This window comes from Numenius arquata, chromosome 6 (genome assembly GCF_964106895.1).
Source record: "Numenius arquata chromosome 6, bNumArq3.hap1.1, whole genome shotgun sequence".
Taxonomy (NCBI): Eukaryota; Metazoa; Chordata; class Aves; order Charadriiformes; family Scolopacidae; genus Numenius; species Numenius arquata.
The window spans coordinates 41,002,477-41,023,907 of NC_133581.1; the positions used below are offsets into that span (position 1 = coordinate 41,002,477).

General features: G+C 42.8%; 1 protein-coding gene across 5 annotated transcripts in view; it reads left to right on the top strand.

Moving 5' to 3' along the window:
• AMBRA1 (autophagy and beclin 1 regulator 1) overlaps positions 1-21,431 on the top strand; it is a 129,768-nt gene that overhangs the window by 66,734 nt on the left and 41,603 nt on the right. For all 5 annotated transcript variants that reach the window (XM_074148754.1, XM_074148755.1, XM_074148756.1 and 2 more), the window contains 3 exons: positions 7,110-7,220; positions 17,458-17,646; positions 18,085-18,239. In XM_074148754.1, coding sequence (XP_074004855.1) covers positions 7,110-7,220; positions 17,458-17,646; positions 18,085-18,239 — 455 coding nt within the window. The remainder of the gene's footprint in view (positions 1-7,109; positions 7,221-17,457; positions 17,647-18,084; positions 18,240-21,431) is intronic.

Sequence of the window (21,431 nt, forward strand, 5' to 3'; positions counted from 1 at the left end):
ATGTGTGTGTGCTGTTACATGGTGTAAAGCAATCCCTATAGCGAAGCCTTCCCACAGAACTGCCCATCCACTGCAGCTGAAAGCATCATAAATGACAAGGAAACAAACAGCTGAGCCTAAACAGTCCTTGTTCATAAAGGTGTTCTTGTAAAGAAGAAACCGCGCTTACCGGCTTCGTTAGAGTTGTGCGAATGTAAGAGCACCACTAAGGCTTGCGCTCTGCTTCTTTTGCAAGCAGCAATTGAGGTTTGGCTCTCTGGTGAATTGTACTTATTACCCTGCAAGAATAAGCTTTTAAACTATGCAAATGGAGTATCCTCTGAAGCATAAGCTAAAAAGATGCAACTATCACTTTTGTGTTCAGTTGTAAAAGTCAGGCTCTCGCTTGTCTCGTTTATCCCTTACTTCTTTCCAGTGGTTGTTGAGCAGTTTTGTTGCTCTCCACTCATCACTAAGGTGAGGTGTGAGTAAGGCACTCCGGTATGCCCACGGTTCAGATGGTATTTCTCTTTACCTTTTCTTTTTTTAATGGTATGAGAGATTATGAATCTTACAGATAAAAACTAGCGATCAAAAATTCTTTTATATACTGTCAGGCTTTCATTGTGGCAAGGCTGTACTTGAGGTGATGATTGGTAGTGATTTAGGAGGTATAAAGAAGGAGTTCCTTCCAATTTATTTGGTTGGGGTTTTTTCTATTCACCAGTGCATATCTGGTATGGGATAGTTGCAGAAAGTTCTTGGCAAATTGGAGACTTAGACTATAATCTCTCATTAACAGTAGCTGAGAAGGTTGAGGCAGCTACAGCAAGGAAATCAAACTGCTTGTTCCTTATTGGTCACCCTGAGTAGGATGAGGACTTCCTAAACAGCTTGCTCCAACGTGTACATGTAAATGCTATGCTAAGATACCTTATTTGTCACTGAGGAGACTACAGGATATTCCTTGTCTGAGAGGTTCTACGTTAACATTGCTGGCTCAACTCCTACTGGTTCTGGAAACTCACCATGCTGTTTCATATCTGATTTTCCAACATTCATGTGTAGCAGGGTGACACTAGCATGGGCATCTCTGTGGGGAGAACAACAACAGAGAAGTGGGAATTCCCTTTCTTAAGGAGAAAAACCATCAGGTTGCTTGGTGAACTGCAAACAATTCAGATAAGAGGGGAATGCATTTGAAAAGGACCTTAACCTCTTCTAGTGCCCCTGAGGGAAAACTGGACCTTGCTGTCAAAGACAAATGCTTCCCAGATGCATTTCTATATTAATTGTTATATGATCAGACAAAGGAAGATCTTTAACATGGGGGAGGTAAGATGTCAAGGAGCCATCATGACTCTGCTGGGGATGGAGGCTTTGGGCAGGGCATCTGTTCATTCATTGTTTGTGTTTCTTTCAAATAAACTGATTTCGTTTTTAAGCCTGGAACTCCGTGGCTGGAAAATTCCCTTTCCTATATGATGCTTCATTGTTCACAATGTGAGTAAAGCCCTTGGGCACTTGACTGAGCTCCTATTAGGACAGTCATCTTCACTACCTGCAGCTGTGGCCTGCTCAAATTCCCATAGCTGATAGGACTGTGGAACGCGGTATGGTAAGCATTGCCCCTTTTAAAATGAAATTTTGCAATAGGAGCGAGCATGAATGGGAAATTGCATTTCTTCTTCTTTTGTACATCTGAGGTAAAGGAAAAATAATAGCCTTTTGAAGGGTTAAACCATCAGAGAACATAGACCTCTTTGAGGCTTTCTCAGTAACATTAAATCTAAGATCCCTTCAGTGCTTAACATATGCTGAACTACCCTAGTAATATTTTGTGCATCCATTCAAGAAAATCGTTTTTCCCACTTCCTATTTACAGCTTGCTGGTACATTGAAAACCAAGCGAAATATATCCTTGAAAATGCCAGCTTGCTATGCATGCTTTTTCTACAGCACTTGCCTAGTTTTAGGTAGTTAGCTCAGCCGCTTCAAAGGCAGTGTCTTCATGGTAACCTGGAACAGAGATTTGCTGGGACTTGTCAAATTCATATTCAGGATTTAATATATTTACTGTGATCAAAGGTAGTCCCCAAAACCAGGCTGCCCCATAAAATACTTTAGGGTCGGAGATGTGCAAGAACATCTCCACCAGGCTTCAGAGATCAGTAATCACGTTTCAGCTGAATTCAAATTGCTTCAGAACTGGTTGAGAGAATCTGGTGTATTCTTGCAGCGAAGAGCTTTATCCATACTTTGTCAAATAGATTTGTCCTGTGTTTTGGGCTTCCCGGAGCCTGGATTATAGCAAATCTAAAACTAGTGAATGTAAAACTTGTCAGCTGTGATAGATCCTTTCTGCAAGTGTAGGATAACCTCAGTATCATTAGCTACGGTTACAAATGGGCTCATAAAGAGGTAATTACTTTTCAAAGGTACTCATGCTTAAAGATGCAAGTGCTAATCTAGGGGGAATTTTATACCAGGGCCTAATCACTGTCTCAAATTGAGTCACAAATTAGCTCAGGGACTTCTCCAGCTTCCTCAAGCTTATCTGAAAGCATCTTAATAAATTTTTCTCTTATTGGGGACCTGCCAGACACCAGAAATTTACGCAGAAAGGATCTAGCCTAGAAAAAAAAATTGAACTCTGGTTTCTGTTAAATACATGGGTTAGAAATTCCCATAATATGGAGATGTTCCATGTTCTTGAAACTTGCATCCCAAAGCCTGTGTAGGTTTAGAGCATTAGCTCTTCCTCTGAGAGCCTGACAGTAGTAGTTTGGAAGTATCCTGCTCTTCACTGAAGGAGTGCCTGGAGTGCCATGGAAAGTGGTTTTGCACCAATTTTTTTTTTTCCCCTTTCAGTCTAAACTCAGACATTGGCTTGCATGGCTTGATTCATAAATGAGCAATAGCTGACTGGCAAAGGTTCGTTTCTCCACATGCCAAGATGAGTTGGACCCTCTGAGGGGATTGAGACTGACGGATAAATATCTGTCATGTGTAGGTGGCCTATAAGAAAAGATTTGAGTGGTGGTTTTTTTTTTAAGTCTTTGTTAAGACTTTCCCCCCCACCCCACTCTTTAAACTCTCTTGTCATGTGCTGAGTGGGGGTGGATGGAGATCCGGGGCGGTGCGGGGAGAAGGAGGGGGGGGGGAGGTGCTGCTGAAAGCATTTATCTTCATTTCTGCCATCACCCAGTGTTTATTACGCAGTGATAGACAGACGCAGGAAAGCTGCCAATCAAACCTACGTTCACTGCATTTCAATTGGCCTTCGCTTTGGATTTCAGCATTTTGGAATCTACATCATCTCTGCATTAAAAGGTCGTTCTGTTTGTGGGGGTGACAAGCCCAAGACCCTCGGGTACCCACTGCAGTCGCTTGTGATCCCATCAAACAGTGGCAGACCCAGGAATCAGGACAGACTGTCAAGTGCTTGGTGAGAACTGCTGCTTGTAATAGCTGCTGCCCACATGTAAGAAGCTGAAGTGTGCTGTTCGCCTCCAGGTTACACTAGAATTTAAGAGGCAACAGCACCTTCTTCTGCTCTCACCCAGGCTGAAACCCTGTGACTGGGCAAAGCCGGCTGAGAATGAGTCCTCACGCTGCACAGTGAACAAAAGCTCTGTCATGAAGGGTTTTAACTTTCTTAAGTTTTCCACCTGTGGTCTCAAATCTTCCCTTTGGTCAACCAATGGAAAAAGCAAACAATGAAGGTTAGGACAGCATCGTTGTGTGCTGGGGGGTGTGTGTGTGTTTTCCTCCTTAGGTCTGAAACGTTTGCGTGCTTTTAGTCATCTTTACTGTAGGACGCCTGCATGTGGGAGGAGTCTGGCAGGACTTGTGATACAAATATTATTCCACTTTGTTATATGTAGCTAGATATAATTTAATAATTACACTTCTCAATTACATAATTAGTATAAGTAGAGGTGATAAGTTAATAAAAACACATAGATCACGGATTTACCGTTGGTGCCTTGGAGCCTTTGAGAAATGTACCGGGGAACGTGCACCTTTCGTTCTATGAACCTTGTTTCCTGTGTCCTAATCTTTTTGATAAAGGTGTCTGTTACCCGAAGCGCTAGCATTAGTTGGTAGCTTTTGCTGGCTCTGAAATTTGTGCAGAGCTGTCCTGTAGTTTGGGAGGCACTGCTTTCCTCTGTTGTCAGCTTTTCCACGTGGGATGTGACTGCCTTTGAAGGTGAAGGAGATGCGAGGTTTAAATGAACACCATAACTAACCTGGAGGTTCCAGGGAAAGAGATGGGAAGACCAGAATCTTTACAGGAAAAATAAATAAATAATAAAAAACATTTGCTGACAGCTTTTTTTTTTTTTTAATGGTACTTGTAGCAGTAAATGCAACAGTTGTATGAGCCAGATGAACTTGCTGTTTGTGGGGCAGTTAGCGATGTTGCTAGGCTTACGTGATGCTGAGGGAACGCACGATTAATCTCCTCGGGTATGTTACTCTCCGGTTTATGCGTTCCTTGCTATGCCTACAAAGGGTGTTCTGGTTGCAAAACAGGTGATGACTTTATAACGTTCGTCTGTAATAAGATCGGTATTCTGGTATTATGTGCCCTGAGTAGTTCTCCTGTTGCCTGTCTTTGCAGAGTGTTTCCTTGTCTGACTCAGTCCCGTAAGGCAGTTGCTACCTAGTTGGTGATGTTATTTATTAGTTGCTGTTCCCCTGCAATAAGTCCCATCGCTTGAAATTTGTAGAGAAGCTAGTTTTCAGTTCTCCACCTGGTGGCTGGAGGCAAGACAGCAGAAGAGCTGCCCTTGTGTGCCAAACCCGGCCTTGCAATGAGGAGGCTTTTAAAGATGAAGCAACATAAAATTTAATTGTCCCTCTTCCACTTCTGGCTGCAAAATGTAATTTCATTAATGCATTGAATCTGCTTTCTCCAGTGCCTCTCTTTTGTTCAGGGGAGCCCTTTGTTTTGGGGAATATGGAGAACGAAGCCCTGGGTGTATGTAAGAGCAATGGAAATGTTCTTAATTCTGCTCTCCAAGTGATACGTGCGCGTCTGACAGAGGCAGATGCAGAGGCTGAGCAGACGCACAGGGGAGGTTTGTCGATCGCTGGAGGCCTGGCACAGCTGAGTACACACTGCAAAGCTGCCTGCTTAGAAGTCTTTGCTCTTGGCGTATTTCTGAGCTTTCTCTAGAACCAAAAATCAGAACTCCAAGACAGCTTATCAATGAAAAGAGGACTAACAGCAGCCTTCTCGGTGTCTTTATTTATCCCCGCCGTTCTAAAATTTGCTTCCCTACTTTGCCCTGCCACCCCCTTGTTCTTTACTTTGCAGAGAAAACATAAGCTCTGTTAGTGTGTGTATTTTTCAGACCTTTTTATAAGCCTGAGTGTGCTGCTGAGATGTGATAAGAAAAGTAAAAATCCAGCCACTCTACTCCCCTCATTTTTCCTGCACATCACTTTCATTTTTCAGTGCTTAAAGGAGACCTACAGAAAAGGTGGAGAGAGACTCTTTGTCGGGGAATGTAGTGGTAGGATGAGGGGTAATGGTTTTAAAGTGGAAGAGTGGAGGTTTAGATTAGATATTAGGAAGAAATTCTTTATAGTAGCCTTCCAGTACCTGAAGGGGGCTACAGGAGAGATGGGGAGGGACTCTTGATCAGGGAGTGGAGCAATAGGACGAGGGGTAACGGTTTTAAACTGAAAGAGGGGAGATTTAGATTAGATATTAGGAAGAAATTCTTTCCTGTGAGGGTGGTGAGACACTGGAACAGGTTGCCCAGAGAAGCTGTGGATGTCCCATTCCTGGAGGTGTTCAAGACCAGGCTGGATGGGGCTTTGAGCAACCTGGTCTAGTGGGAGGTGTCCCTGCCCATGGCAGGGGGGTTGGAACTCAATCTTTAAGGTCCCTTCCAACTGTAACCATTCTGTGATCTATGATATACTAGCAGTTAGCAAGCTTTTAGCTCTTTGCTCACGCAGCTGGCCTGCTGTGTGCTTGGTACAGAGTTGTCAAAGTGATGTCTCTTCACTGTTGCTGCTGTGGCAGCAGAGTCCTGAGCCAGCCCTTCTGAGAGAGTGAAGCCACTGACTTTTCTGTGTGTTTCCCACTGGAGACAGTGTGGAGATGCTGAAATTCAGACTCTGTACACTCTGGAGGCTGTGTTTTTCCTCATTTGCACTTAGGGATGATCTTGTTTTGCTCTCCCTTATCAAATTCTATTGCCTTGAGTTTCTCTGGGTGCCAGCACTTGTGTGTGTAGTACAAGGGCTGCGTGTATATATGAAGGCCTTAGAGACTACAAACAGCATGAGATTTTTGACTCTAGTACTATTATGTGTTTCTTCTCCCCACTTGTCTCCCTAGGGATTACATTTAATGCTTTTGAGCTTTCTCAATGCATGCCGACCTGAGTTACCAGTGGCAGTTCCTTTCTGCCTGGAAAATTATGTTCTTTATGCTGATTTCTAAAGTATTCTGCTTAGTCTTCTGCTTTGGGCTGTTGTCCATGTCCTTGGGTGGTTAGCAAGGGTCATGCTGTTTGCCTGGAGTCAGGGCAGCCCCTGCCTGCTGTAGGCTGGGGCACACAGAGCAACAAAGGGCCAGTTTGTAGGTCCTCCTTGCTAATATTTTGGTACAGTCATTATGGTGTGGCAAATACTGTAGGCAACCTGTATCTTCTGAGTGGAGTTTACAGTAGTAACAGGGATTATGTCCACAACTGTGTGTGATTTGCCAGGACAGTGCTTTTCCTTGGCATATATTCTCTGCTTTCATAGCTGCACTAGAAAATTTTGTGTCTGAAAATACAGCTTCCTTGGCACCAATAAGTAGAATGCATTTGCACCAAATCAATTGATTGGTATTTCTGTCTTGTGAGTCTGGGCAAGTCTTATCTCTCATCAACATTCTTTTCTTTCAGAAATGCGTTGCAGGGAAGCGCTTTCCTGTTAATTTCCTGTGCTCTGTGTCTTATTTGGGAGGTGTTGCCGTTTCTGTAAATAAGGCTTCTTTAAGAATCCAGAGTTTTGTGTATTGGATTTTGAAAGGTTTTTTTATGGTTTTGTCTCCCCAGCTTTTTTTCTGGATAATCTTCTGAAAGTTAAATTCCTAATTATTTCCTCCTTTTCTGTAGGTGCTGTGATTGGGGATGGACAGTCAGCTGTGGCCAGCAATATTGCCAACACCACCTACCGGCTCCAGTGGTGGGACTTCACTAAATTTGATCTGCCTGAAATCAGCAATGGTAAGCTGAAAAGGACACCAGTAGTTTCTTTTAAGTCTATACCAACTAGAGCTACTGTAAGCTCAAGAATCTTCCAAAGGTTAGCTATCCGTTGCAGGCCTTCACTTACTTGATTGTCGTGTTGCTTAGCCTTTTGAGAAAGTTGGCTAAAAGTATGCAGAGCTGTTCCTGCTCGGTCTAGCTTGTGTATTCTTGCTATCAGCAAATCCATGCATAAATGAGGCTTTTTTGTGAGCGTTCTCATGGGAATATACAGTTACAGAATCACAGAATTGTAGGAGTTGGAAGGGACCTCTGGAGATCTAGTCCAACTCCCCTGCCAAAGCAGGGTCACCCAGAGCAGGCTGGACAGGAACACATCCAGGCGAGTTTTTAATATCTCCAGAGAAGGAGACTACACAACTTTTCCAGGCAGCTTGTTCCAGTGCTGTGTCACCCTCAAAGGAAAGAAGTTTTTATGCATGTTCAGATAGAACTTCCTGTGTTCCAGCTTGTGTCTCTTGCCCCTTGTCCTGTCACTGGGCACCACTGAGAAGAGCCTGACCCCATAGTCTTGACATCTGCCCTTTAGATATTTATAAGCATTGATGTGGTCCCCTCTCAGTCTTCTCTTCTCCAGGCTGAACAGCCCCGGGTCTCTCAGCCTTTCCTCATAAGAGAGGTGCTCCGTTCCCTTGATCCTCTTTGTAGCCTCTGCTGGACTCTCTCCAGCAGTTCCCTGACCTTCTTGAACTGGGGAGCCCAGAACTGGACACACAGCTCCAGATGCAGCCTCGTCAGGGCAGAGCAGAGGGGGAGGATGATCTCCCTTGACCTGCTGGCCACACTCTTCTTGATATACCCTAGGAGACCATTTGCCGCCTTGGCCACAAGGGCACATTGCTGCCTCACAGACATCCTGTTGTCCACCAGGAGTCCCAGGTCTCTCTCTGCAGAGCTGATTTCCAGCAGGTCAGCCCTTAATCTGTACCAGTATATAGGATTATTCCTCCACGGGTGCAGGACCCTACACTTGCCCTTGTTGAATTTCATCGGGTTCCTCACTGCCCAATTCTCCAGCCTATCCAAGTCTCACTGAATGGCAGCAAAGCCTTCTAGTGTGTCAGCCATTCCTCCCAGTTTTGCATCATCAGCAAACTTGCTGAGGGTACACTCTGTCCCCTCATCCAGGTCATTGGTGAATATATTGAACAAGACTGGACCCAGTACTGACCCTTGGGGAACACCACTAGCTACAGGCTTCCAACTAGACTCCACACCACTGGTCATAACCCTCTGAGTTTTGCCACGCAGCCAGTTCTCCATCCACCTCACTGTCCTCTCGTCTAACCCACACTTCCTAAGCTTAGCTATGAGGATGTTATGGGAAACGGCATCAAAAACCTTGCTGAAGTCAGGATAGACAACATCCACTGCTCTCCTGTCATCCGCCCGGCCAGTCATCTTATTGTAGAAGGCTATCCAATTGGTCAAGCATGATTTCAATCCTCTTAGAAGAATTCTGTATCCAGTCTCCTCATTCTTTTCCCAACAAGTTTCTAGAGGGATATTGTCTTCGTACCTTTACATTAGAACCTGCTAATAAATTAGATCTGAATTCTCCAAGCTGTTGGCTTTAGTGTGGGTTAAAGCGCTGCAATACATCTTGGGAATCAGGGTCCTGGTCTGTTGCTTACCACAGTGTTGCAAGCCAGGGGAAGTGAGACCCCACCTGGAGTCCTGTGTCCAGCTTTGGAGTCCTCAACACAGGAAGGACATTGACCTATTGGAACAGGTCCAGAGGAGGGCCATGAAAACGATCAGAGGGCTGGAGCACCTCTGCTATGAAGACAGGCTGAGAGAGTTGGGGTTGTTCAGCCTGGAGAAGAGAAGGCTCCGGGGAGACCTTATAGTAGCCTTCCAGTACCTGAAGGGGACTACAGGAGAGATGGGGAGGGACTCTTGATCAGGGAGTGGAGCAACAGGACAAGGGGCAACGGTTTTAAACTGAAAGAGGGGAGATTTAGTTGAGATATTAGGACGAAATTCTTTCCTGTGAGGGTGGTGAGATGCTGGAACAGGTTGTCTGCCCAGAGAAGCTGTGGATGTCCCATTCCTGGAGTGTTCAGGGCCAGGCTGGACAGGACTTTGAGCAACCTGGTCTAGTGGGAGGTGTCCCTGCCCATGGCGGGGGGGTCGGGAACTCTATGATCTTTAAGGTCCCTTCCAACTGTAACCATTCTGTGATTCTATGATATGATTCTATGTAGCTTCTAGCCATTTGCAAAAGCAGTGATTTGTCCCATATCTCAGGTGAAAGCTGCTTCTGGGTCAAGAATATGAGCAATATTGCTGACTTATTTATTTATTTTCTCCTTCCCTTTGTGAAAATTAGACCATAGTTTCACATATGTTCTATAGCATAAGCAACCTCCCGCATTGGAAGAGACTTCCTTATGCAGACACAAGCATATTTGATGCTTGTTGGTCAGGTGATCAAGGAATGACTTTTTCGGGTCTAAAACTAACTTGACTAGAAAGACTATTTTTAACCCAGAATGGTATCCTGATATAGCTTTCTGCACAGCTGCAGAAATGTTTATGGCAGCCTGGGATGAAGATAGGAGGTAGATATTCATAAATGTGGTTTTTTTTTTTTGTACAGTGACATTTTAGTTTAGGCCATCTCTGTACATATATGAAATTCATTGCTTGACTTCTCAGCAAAAACAGATTGGGTTCTGCTTTAAGGGACTGACTTTTTTGGGGGAGAACAGGGATTCTGTTTTCAGAAAGATTTCTGCTTTCACAGGTGGCCATTGAAATTAATTAAAAAGTTTCTCCCAGTCCCCAGCCTTGTCTGTTCTGCAATCCTGGAAATTCCATATCTGACAATAGAGGTCTCTGTGGGGTACTGTCCTGTTGCTTAAAGAACCCACAAAAGGAGAACAGGTAGTGACACCGTAGCAGCAGAGATGTGGCAAATTGAAATCATAGAATCACGGAATGGTTTGGGTTGGAAGGGAGCTTTAAAGATCATCTCGTCCAGCCCTTCCTGCCGTGGGCAGGGACATCTTTCAATAGATCAGGTTACCCAAAGCTCTGTCCAATCTGACCTTGAACACTTCTAATGATGGGGCATCCGCAGCTTCTCTGGGCAACCTGTGTGGGGCCATTTATTGCCCAGTCCCTGGGAAATCGGAGGAGCTAGAAGAAAGCCACCAGGAGCCCGTCCCATTACAAAAAGATTTCTTACTTTATCTGTAGGAATTACATGGTATCTGGTGTTCCTGTCTCATCTCCTTCCTACACATTGTATAGAATATTGCGGTGTGATGTTTACAGCCTGATGGGAAAATAAAAGCCCTGCTTCTAGACAATAGCCCCCGATGTTGTAAAGGGGGGAAGATGGTTTATGTTTTGTCCTTGAGAACCATTCTGTCTCTTGAGAAGGAACACCAGTGTCATCCTGAAAGTAGAATACTGTGGTGAACTTGTGTGCCAGTGCTTTGATGTCTCTTGTTAAGCACCAAGCTTTTTAGTCCTAGTGTAAATCTGTAGGCTGAGGATCAGTGCTCAAGGCGAAGTTTTGCCACGCCATGGCAATACTTTTCGTGGTCCAGCCAGACTCTGGAATGGAAGAAAATTGAATTCAGAGGGGAAAGCATCTTGCTACTGACTTAAATTCTTTGGGACTTTTCTATAAGCTTGTCAAGTATTTGAAGAGTGATACAGCTGCTAATAGCTCCGCTTTTTTTTTTTTTTTTTTTGGCCTCATCTGGCTGCTGAGAAGGCTGCTGATTTGAAAAAAAAAAGCATAAGATGTTTGTTTATAATTTATGGAATCCCATAGAAAATAAAAACCATCTGCTCCTTGATACTTCAATATTTCAATCTTCTCCCTCCCCCCTGCCAGGACACTTCCATTCTGAAATAGCTGCCAATTAACTGGAAACTGGGCTATGGTTTCTGTTGTTGTTGTGCCCTTCTTGCAGGCAGGGTTGCTGCTACAAGCCCATCCCCAGCCCGTCTGACTCCCTGCTTTGTGCTTCATAGTACTTGGCTTGCCTATCTTTATTTATTACCATTTAGAAATGTTTGGTTCTATTTTGCTTTTTTCCTTTTTCCATGCCGAGCCCAGCCCTGGCATTTCTAGATCGTTAGCTGTATCACCTTCTGCCAAGGTCTAGTAGGGCTGAATGAAGATGTAGCAGCTGCGCTCATCCCAAATCAGGTATTTGCCAAGCTTGCCTGGGCACAGAACAAAGGCAAGCTACAAGTTTGCTGAGGTGCACGCATTTGTAGAGATACTGTGAAGCTAAACGTGGGACAGCGGAGTGATGGGTTGGAGGAGTTTTTTCTGACTCTCCATGATCTTGGAAATAAAGCATGTGACCTCAATAGCTCCTTTTTTTTTTTTTCCCCCCTCATAATTTCCTATAAATCTGAGGTGGTCATGTGAGAGAGTCCACTTACACGGAGAGGGCTATTGCACTTTCTGGGTCTGGCTTGAGCTACAAGTGGTTTGGGAGTTCAGGCGGATGAAATGATGCAGCTGAAGTTTGGGACTGCCTGCCAGCTCCGCTCTCCATCAAAGAAATGACTCCGTGGCCAACTCCCATCTCAGAGCAGCTCGTCTTCCTGTTACAATTAAACAAAGAAAAGGTAGTTTGGAAGTAGGATGTTTTCCACTGAAGCAGACGCCTGTGAGTGACTGACAGCAGTGGGATTAGCGTGGTCCTGTGGTCTCAGCACCCTTCGGAGCCCTGGGCTCAGGACTCGGCTCCACAGCAGCTAATGCTCCATCCAGCGAGCGCACGAAGGAGGACTCCAGCAGCCTTGGTGAAACGGCTTTGCAGGGACTTGTAGGATTGTAGTCTCTGCCCTGTCTTTCTCTATTAATTACAAAATGGAAAAAGATGGCTTCAGATTTCCTCTCTCCTTTTGCCGGTTTTGCTTTTAATAACTCTGAAATGAACATGACCTGGTCTTAAACTGTAACTGGCAGTGGTATCAGCATCGGGGTGGGAAATTTATTTGGCAGCAGAGACAATGCTATCTCTAGCGTTTATTTAATATTCTTCTAGTAAGTGTTCTATATCCTTAAAATTTCCTGTAGCTAACAGGGAAATATTGAATCACTGTAGAATATAGTCTTACCACGGGTAAAATATTTCTCTTGTTTATATTGTTTGAATGTAGTTTCTCTCATGCTACTCACTGCTCGTTATTTCATTTTCTAGCCATTGTGGCTGAACTGGTTTAGTTCTCTCCTGTTTAGTCACGCGTCAGGAATTTGTCCTGTTCTACCACTGGCTGAGACTTGAAGAAGGTGATTTGATCCACAGTGGGATACAAAAGAAATTAAAAGAAGAAAAGGGGCGGGGGGGGGGGAAGCTTGCTAAACAACGTATAAATAGGAGCAGCTGTTAAGAAGGTGTCATCCTCAAGAGCGGCTAGGAGTGGATGGTGCGCCAGCGCTATTTTCCTTTGGCAAACAGTGCTGTTGCTGCCGGCGTTCCAGGCCTTCCCCAGCTTCAAGCGTAATTATGCTGTAGGTGTAAGCACTCCAAGTTGGCACAACAGCTTGATTAATTTGTTCTCTGATGTTTCTTTTGATCTGTTCTGTCAGCTCGGTGGCTGCATTAACAACAAAAGAAAACAAGAGATGAAAGGGCAGCCTTGTTGTAAATGATTTTCCAAAAATAGCCATTTTTTTCCCTGAAATCTTCTGTATTGGCTTCATTTTCATAGATCAGGCCTCATGCTCAAAGAAATGAAATAGCCTGTGGCTTTATCGAATGCATGGGTATCTTCTTCCCCGTGTCTTGGGAATGGTCCTTAAAATGAAACCTCGCTGAGATCTCTGCCTCTCGCAATTAGACTTTTTCTGCTATCGGAGTAGGCTCCCTTGGTTTTAGGTGTAAGTGCTACCTGAATCTCCCTCATCCTTTGTAAATGAGGGAAGGGCAAAGAACCATAATGATATTGCAAGATTGAAATAAAGGGCGCTCTGTCTTGTTAGGCACAACTCGCATCTGTGATGTTTTATGTTCCAGGCACACATCAAGGGGGAACGATAGTTCACTTCTGGCAGCGGAGCTCACAATCTGTTTTGCTAAGAGGCATTTACCATATGCAACAAACTTTAAAAAGAACAAGATATGCAATCATGTTGGCCATCACTGTGGACTGCTCAGCAAAAAAAAAAGGAAGGGGGACGACGACGGGATGACTGTGTAGATAGAAAATAAGTGAACATGTGCTATATGATAAATAGACTCTTGGTGACTGGTGATCCAAACCCAACATTATTTTAAAAAGGCATATAGTATATGCTAGATGAGGAAGAGGATTTAGAGGACCTGGAAAGGAAAAATATAGCCATGGAACTGTGAGGATATGTACAAGATATGGCAGTGTCTGTGAATTTGTAAATGGTACAGAAGAAGTACAAGCATTTCTTACCTTGCAAAAATAAAGGTGTGTGGGTGTCTCTTTTCTTGTGAATTAGATTAAAAAACCCCAAACTTTAAAAGCTGAGAAGAGGCATGGATTCTATAGACTGTGATTTTCAATAGTTACAGGAGCAAGGAAGAAACATCACCTGTGCCCGGAGAAATCGGTATCTCTCCCCTCTAAAACTTCCTGCGCTTCTTTGAAAAGCACCAGGAGTTCAGCAGTACAGAAGGGTCCTTGAGCTAAATGACACCCATGCCTTTGGTCTGATGAAGCAAGTAGACAATCTCACTACTTCCGATATTGAGCATCAAATGACAGTAGTTAACATTGTGGAGAAACTGTGGCTACCTCATGGAAACTGCGTCCCGAGCCCAGAGATGCAGGGCAAAAATATGTAGCGGAATAGGAATGAGAGAGAACAGTTTTTAGACCCCAAAGAAAGGGACTGGACTGTATTTTCTCTTCTTATAATCATAGTTTTTTGCAGTTTTTTTTTTTTTATAGTTGTATATCTGGCAAATGCCCTCCCTGTGTAACGTGTAGTTTTGCTCTGTTGCTGGCCTTCTTGCTTGGTTCCCGTTTAAGCAGTTAACTCAGGTTTGGCTGGGAGACTCTCAATATTCAACTGTCCAGTAAGTTCCCATTCCCTTTTTTTCTTTTTCTTATTTTTTTTTTGTAATTTTTTTTAGATAACTGCTTTTTAAGAGTACAACTACAAAGGAATTGTTGAGAAAGGACCCCCTTAACCACTGAGTCTAGCTTCCTGCTGTCTTAGGCAAGCACATCCTATAGTTCCTCTTATTCTATCTTAAAATTGGTTAAATTCTTTGCCCCTTTCACTTCTGTTAAAAGACTATTATAGGATTTTGCTTATTCTGGTAGAAATCTCCTGATTTCCAAACTTAATGGCTGCTTTTACCCACTTATTCACCTGTCAGCATTATTTGTGAAGAGAACTGATGTTTTTCTGGCACTTACTTTTGGGTATTTTTTGTAAATACAATCCCATTTCCTCACAATCTTTTTTTTTTTTTTTTTTTAACATAAAATATATATTTCATTTTCCCCAATCATCTTGATAGCTCTTTGCTGGACTTGTTACTATTTAGAGTTTAATCTTTCTTGAACACGGCTGATGAAAGCCGTGCCCAGTATCCTGCATGTGGTCTCAGCACAAGGGTGTATATTGGCACTGACATTTCTATATTAAGTGTGCTCCCCAGTGCAGTTTAGGATTGCCGTCTCTTTCACTGTTAAGCTGGGTAGATGGCTGAGTCTTCACTAGGATCACCACAGTTGATTCTCTCTTGTTTCCAACTGAGAAGCTCCTCGGTAAAGCAAAAAAAATCATAAATGTTAACACACGCTAGAATTCTTTCATTTCACTTCTGTTACGTTTCCGTGTGCTTCAGTTCACTGGGTGGTCTGATCATGCTCTGTTAATGAAATCATCCAGCTTTATCAACAGAATTCATCAACCAGCTCCACTCTGTGCCTAGACCATTGATAAAGCTCATAAATAGGACTGGTTTTGAAATGAGTGACTGAAGAACTGTGCAGGAATCTTCCCAAATTGGGAATTTGTACAGTAGTACAACGTGTCATGTATCCTTTAGCTAGTTCACAGCAGTTATTGTGATGCCCATCTTCTCTTCTGAAGACATAATCAGTATTGTGTGAAGCCTAGATTATTATTTTTTTTAAGGGCAAATTTTAATGATGCCTTTTTAAAAATTATGTAGTGTAGTCCTTAATCTTTCTTCTGTTGTCTTTCTGTTGAACTAGCTTCAGACTAAGCACTTTTTTATCATCTTTTGGACTGTCTGTTCTTTGAAGGGGCCATGTGTATTTTAGATTCTGTTATTACAGCACTGACAGTGACTACCATTATTTACCTTTTCCTGTTCAGCACCTTTCTGTTTATACTAGGCTGAAAATTACTGTTTTTAGCAGCTTCAAGACTGAAAAAAAAAATGGTTGAATAAATTTAGAGTACAGGTGTAGGTGGTTTGGTACGGAACATAATTACATAGTCCACTTTTTATCCTCCTCGTCTTTTTCATCGGAGTTTCTTAAATGAAACAGTTGAAGCCGATACTCAACCATGTAGGAAAGCAGTTCCCAGGAAAAATGTCCTTGAGACCAGAAGAACTAAAGTTGGGATTCAACGAGTGCTTTAAATCAGCAATGCTGGAAGAAGGGAGCAGTCCTGTCTGCTTCCCTGTCGTGACTACTTTTTCTGCTGCTGTAAGTGTCTGTGTGGCCGGGTGGCGCACCAGGCTGGGAAACTGTTCTGGCTAAAAGGTGACCTAGACAACAGTCAGCAATTTCTCAGCCATATCGGTTCCCTGATGTAGCTTTCTTTCCACAGAACTATTGGAAACAAAGGGCAGGGATTGTTTCTTCTGGCAGCCGCGCCAGTTCGTTAAAGCTTTGAGTTTACAGCCTTAATTTGGTTTGGAAATTCAGACTTTCAGAAGTATGCACACAGTGTTCTTAGCACTGTTTTTTTGTTAAGATAATAAGGAATCTAGCCCAAGAAGTCCCTTCACAAACTCATCTGCAGTTTTAGCTGAACAAAATCAAAGCCACTTTTAAGGCTGGGCATGGTCTGATGGTTCTCTCTTCTGAGAATTTCTGGACTGTAGGAGTTGACATAGTGCTCCATGTGATGCTCAAGCTTCAAGCATGTGAGATGGGGTGTCCAATCTTCTAGCATGCAAAGTTTCTATGTTGCAAATGAGGGATTTCTTTCTTTTTTTTTTATTTTTTATTTTTTATTTCTATCCCCTTGAATTCGAAAATACTAGAGTCTGAAGCTTCCCCATCCCCAAAATAGTGTATGCACTTTCAGCTCTGGACTTCCTGGAATAATTGCAGCAGTTTTGGTGAAAAACTGGAGCACGTTTAGGGGAGGCTCAGGGAGTAAACATAACTCCAGCTTTGTCTTATCAAGCCACCATTGAACCGTTGGTGATGGTGGTACTTAGAAGGCCTTGAAACCTCATTGTACTGGGAATGGCATAAGTGAATAGTAAGATTCAGTAGCCTAAAAAGCTTGTAGTCTGCATATGCAAGGCACGGAAGGGAAGAGATTTGTACGAGGTCACCCAGCAACAGAGATGGTGAAGCAGAGATTAAAGTAAAACTTAGGTTTTGTGAATTGCTGCTCACTACCCTCTCTGCTGAACGGTTACTTCACTGATTGCGTGAGCATCTCAAATACTGGAGTAATGAAATGGAGGACTGGCTGGAGAAACCTCTGCCCTTTCTCACTTGCTTTATCCAAGATTGGTGTAAAAATCAGCTGTCAGAAATGAGCATATGTATCTGCAGGGAGGAATTTTTCTCTCATCTCCTGTTTACTGGAGATAAGGGGAGCTGGAACTAGGGGCTCCACAAGGGAAGGGGAAATGAATTAAGGTGTACTGTTTCTAATGATACCACTGCTGGAGTTTGTCAGAGTCACAATTTGAAACTTGTTTAAATTGTGCTGTCCTTTGCAAAGGATGGTGTTATGCTCAACAAAGGAGGGGTTTGATAAAGTGCAATTGCTACTACTTCTTGGCTGAAGGCTTCAGGAGGTGAGTAGATTTCATTTCCTGGGCTCATTGCAGTGTCTTATCTCCGTTTTGGAGCAAGTTTTACATTAATCAGTTTCATAAACTTTTGGAGGAAGCTAAATGTTTTGAGTGCCTTTTGCACGTGCTGTCCAGTCTCCAACATTAGTTTTAAATCTTCCTTTATTCTCGGTTGAACCCGAGTGCTTTAATCACTGTTCCTTTCTTCTTTGCAGCCTCTGTGAACGTACTTGTTCAAAACTGCAAGATTTACAATGATGCTAGCTGCGATATCTCTGCCGATGGGCAACTGCTGGCAGCCTTCATTCCCAGCAGTCAGAGAGGCTTCCCTGATGAAGGAATCCTGGCTGTGTATTCTCTGGCTCCCCACAACTTGGGCGAGATGCTTTACACAAAGCGATTTGGTAAGCCTGCAGGAAGGAGTCAGGGTGGGTGGGGGTGTGACAAGTTACCTCAGAACTCAGCCCTGGGTGAGAAATGCAATAGTCTGAACATCAGGGATTGTAGTAACAGGAAATATTTTATTGGCCTTCCAACCAGCCACAAATATAGTTCTGATGGGGAGAAACTTGGGGTACGGTCTGGATGTGTAAGGTGCTAGTATGGGGGAGCTGCTAAGGAATAGTTTTTAATTCCTTAGAGAATGTCATTGCCTTAGTGGGAGGATGTTTGCAGCAAGGAAATGCCTTGCAAAATTTATACTTGTGCAGTTCTTATTCTTCTCTACCCCTTATAAGAATGAGCCTAGTACGCCATACATTATGGGATTGAAGAAGCTGTGAGGATGAAGCACGGGGAGGGATGTCACCCTGTGAGAGAAATAACCCTTCTTCTCTTCATAGGCCCTAATGCCATTTCTGTGAGCCTGTCTCCAATGGGCAGATACGTGATGGTGGGACTGGCTTCCCGACGTATCCTGTTGCACCCCTCCACAGAACACATGGTTGCTCAAGTCTTCAGGCTGCAACAGCCCCACGGTGGAGAAACCTCTATGAGGGTGAGTGTATGTGTATTCTGTTTCTGTGCCTGTTCATCAGTGATTTTGTTTCGCTTTGGCTCTAGCCTTGTAGTTAGTTGCCAGGTCATGATAGCAAAGAGGTAGCATGTGCCAGGCCCACTGAATAATAAACACGCCAAGTAATTTATTACAGAGGTATGCAAACATGGCACGAAAGCGTAACTATAACAGAATTGTGAAACTTTACTCTGGTTTCAAATACAATGACAAATACATTCCATGTTGTGGAATACATCCCTGAGTCTAGATATCATTCAGAATACCTCATAGGTCTTTCGTACTTCTTTGAGTAATAAGCACCTTGCTTGTGGTACTACAGTTAGCTTTGCTGAGGGAATTTTTCAGCTGATGCTTCAGGATCATTTCCTTAACATTCCTAGAAGTGACTAACCTCTAGGAGAGCAGCCACCAGCAGTTTCAGGAAGGGTAGGAGCCAAGCTTCATATCATACTTGCGGACTGAAGGTGAGACTTACCATACTTTTGCCAAACAGGCTTTAGTTGACTATTTATTCATGAGTTTTCTATGTATATGTAGGCATATTTTGGCAATGGAATTATCTTTCTGTACCTCTGCTTTGTGGGAGAGCTGAACTCGCTCTGACTCATTTAGTACCTGAGGGAAAACCTTCATCTTTTTGCAAACTGGCAAATAGAGTTAAGGAAACACATGTATCTTGCTTTGTTCATCAGCAGAGTACAACAGCTGTTCAGTGACAGTTTAGGATGGGAAGAGTCACATCCAGTTGGTAATACGTAAAGGGAATTGAGGAGGCAGAACTAGGTAACTTCTAAAGCTGAAATTTGGGCTGGATTCAAGTTTTAGGCCATGTAATCAGGTGACTTGTTGCAGGAGATGAAAAATAGAATTCAAAACTTTTCCACTATTCATAGTGGAATTCGTTTCTCGAGCAGCTTTTTTTTCCCTCTGTTACCTCTCTCTTCTTTCTTTTATTTTTCCCTTCTTAAACATTTTTCTTTTTTAAAAGGCCCCTCTAATTATTACTACTTTTGACAGAGCTTTCCCAGTGTACAAGGGTTGCAATGAGCCATTTGTCTAAGTGGCCTGGCACTGTGGAGAGACTTGTCGCTGGGAGAAATTGCTTGATTCACCTTCAGACTCTGTAGTTGCTCTCCAGACTGCTCATGATGCAGAGAGGGTCATCTCAGCTGCATCCTTACATGGGCTGCTTTATCAGCTGATACAAAACTCTGGTTTATCATCGCCATCTGGTCCATGTTATAAGGCAAGGGAACATCAATGATGAGGATATTCTTTGGTGCACCAGTCAGCACTTTTTCAGCCCTGGTTCTGAGCTGCCATTCTGGTACAAGCCTCTTAAGGTAAGAGAGATATTAGAAAGCATTTATGAAAAAAGCACAACTTGGTTAGTGGGTACGGTAGGTGAAGGCCATGTGGATATGATAAGATCATTAATTACATGGATTCTGTATCCTGTTAGATCCTTTTAAAAGTGTAGTTTGCCCTGATACAGTTTCTTATTTCAAGATCCTAGTGAAATACGTAGCTTTTACTGTCAGATACGGTAGTATCCCTTCCCAGTCTTTTTACCATATCATAATAAGTTAAGATAGAGGAGTCCTATTAGTTAAAACCACATCTCTTCCTCTCATCTGTCCTTTACATTTGCTCTAAACTCCAGTTGCTATGGCTTCTAGCCCTTCCTTTTGGAGGCACTTTTTTGTAGCCAGCTAAATCAGTAAGCTTCTGTCTAAATCTTCCATTTATATTTCTTCATCTCCATTTCAAACATATCTTCTTTTCCTATGGTGTGTTATACTCTTCAAATGCTTCTACCCTTGCTCTTAGTCACCGTTTAGTGAAGTAATGCTTTGTATTCCCTTAATCTTTTCTTGTAATTTAATCTTCCAGCTTTCAGTTTTTTTCTCTTCTGAATTCTCTCCAAAATACCCTTCTTTTTTTTTTTTTTTTGTCCTCATTCTGGGATATGTTTAAATATACGTAATGTGATAAGCATAGTCTTACCAGAAGCCCACAGAGGGTATTTTTTTTTTTCTGCCTTTTTTTGGACTATGGGGCTTTACTTATGCAGTCAAAAACTGACATTTTTGTTCTTTTTTTGCTGTTATGGTGCATTGAAAATTTTGTACACTTTTTCCAACTCTTGCTTTTCAGACTTGCTCCGCATCACTGCACTCCTGTCGTTCTCATCTGCTGTAGTTCTGGATTATTTTTCTCCAGATGGATTGCTTGTATTCTAAAGGTTGCTTTTTTCATCTTTCTTGCACATGTATTTTTAGCTTCCCAAAACCTTTCCCCCACATTTTCAAATCTATCCAGTCTAGCAGGATTTGTTAACTAATTTGCTGTTTTCCCCTTCCCCACATCATGTTTAAAGATGTTAAAAATGTCTCATTTCTGACTTGCTTTGGACTTTCAGCTTCTGCATATGTGACAGGGTCACAACTAGACCAGTTTGAATTAATGTGGTTAAAGATCCTTCCTGCGGGATGATGTTGAGTATTGTTTCAACATTCTGGTGTGTTGTTGGTCATCCTTGTGCAGTCTGTAGGACCAAGCTTGGAAAACATAAAGCTGTTAATCTTGTAAATATTATTCCTTCATCTAGTTTTAAAAATTAGTAGATCAACTACAGGTATTTCTTCTGTCTTTTGCACTAAGACTGCTCCATAAGTTTGTAATACTTCTCCAGACGTGCAAAATGAAAATAGCGCTTTAGGTAGCAGACTTTATAATATTCTTAGCACACTGTCGTTACAGTGGCTGATGTATTCATATTCTGCTGAGTAGAACCCTGTTTGCAGCTTGGCCAGTTTAGGAAACCTGGTGAAACTGTGTTCCTCAATCTCTAATTTAATGTGTGCATTAGAGAGAATCAGAAAGCGTCTTCATTGCCTCTGTGCCAACAGCTTGTAACACAAAGCAATTGTTACTCAACTTCTTAATTAAAAATAAGTCACAGCCATGTTCTGAAGGAATGCTTTGTGGATGTTTTAATTTTACATTACTCGCAAAACTCCCAAGAGAGAAATTCAAGAGAAGTGCTACATAAGATTATATGAAAATTCTTGTAAGTTGTCTCGCAATTGGTCCTTCGTTCACTGATGTCTTTTGATTTGCAATCAATGAACTGGGAGAGTAGGGCTTGGCAATGTGATCTGTAAGTCA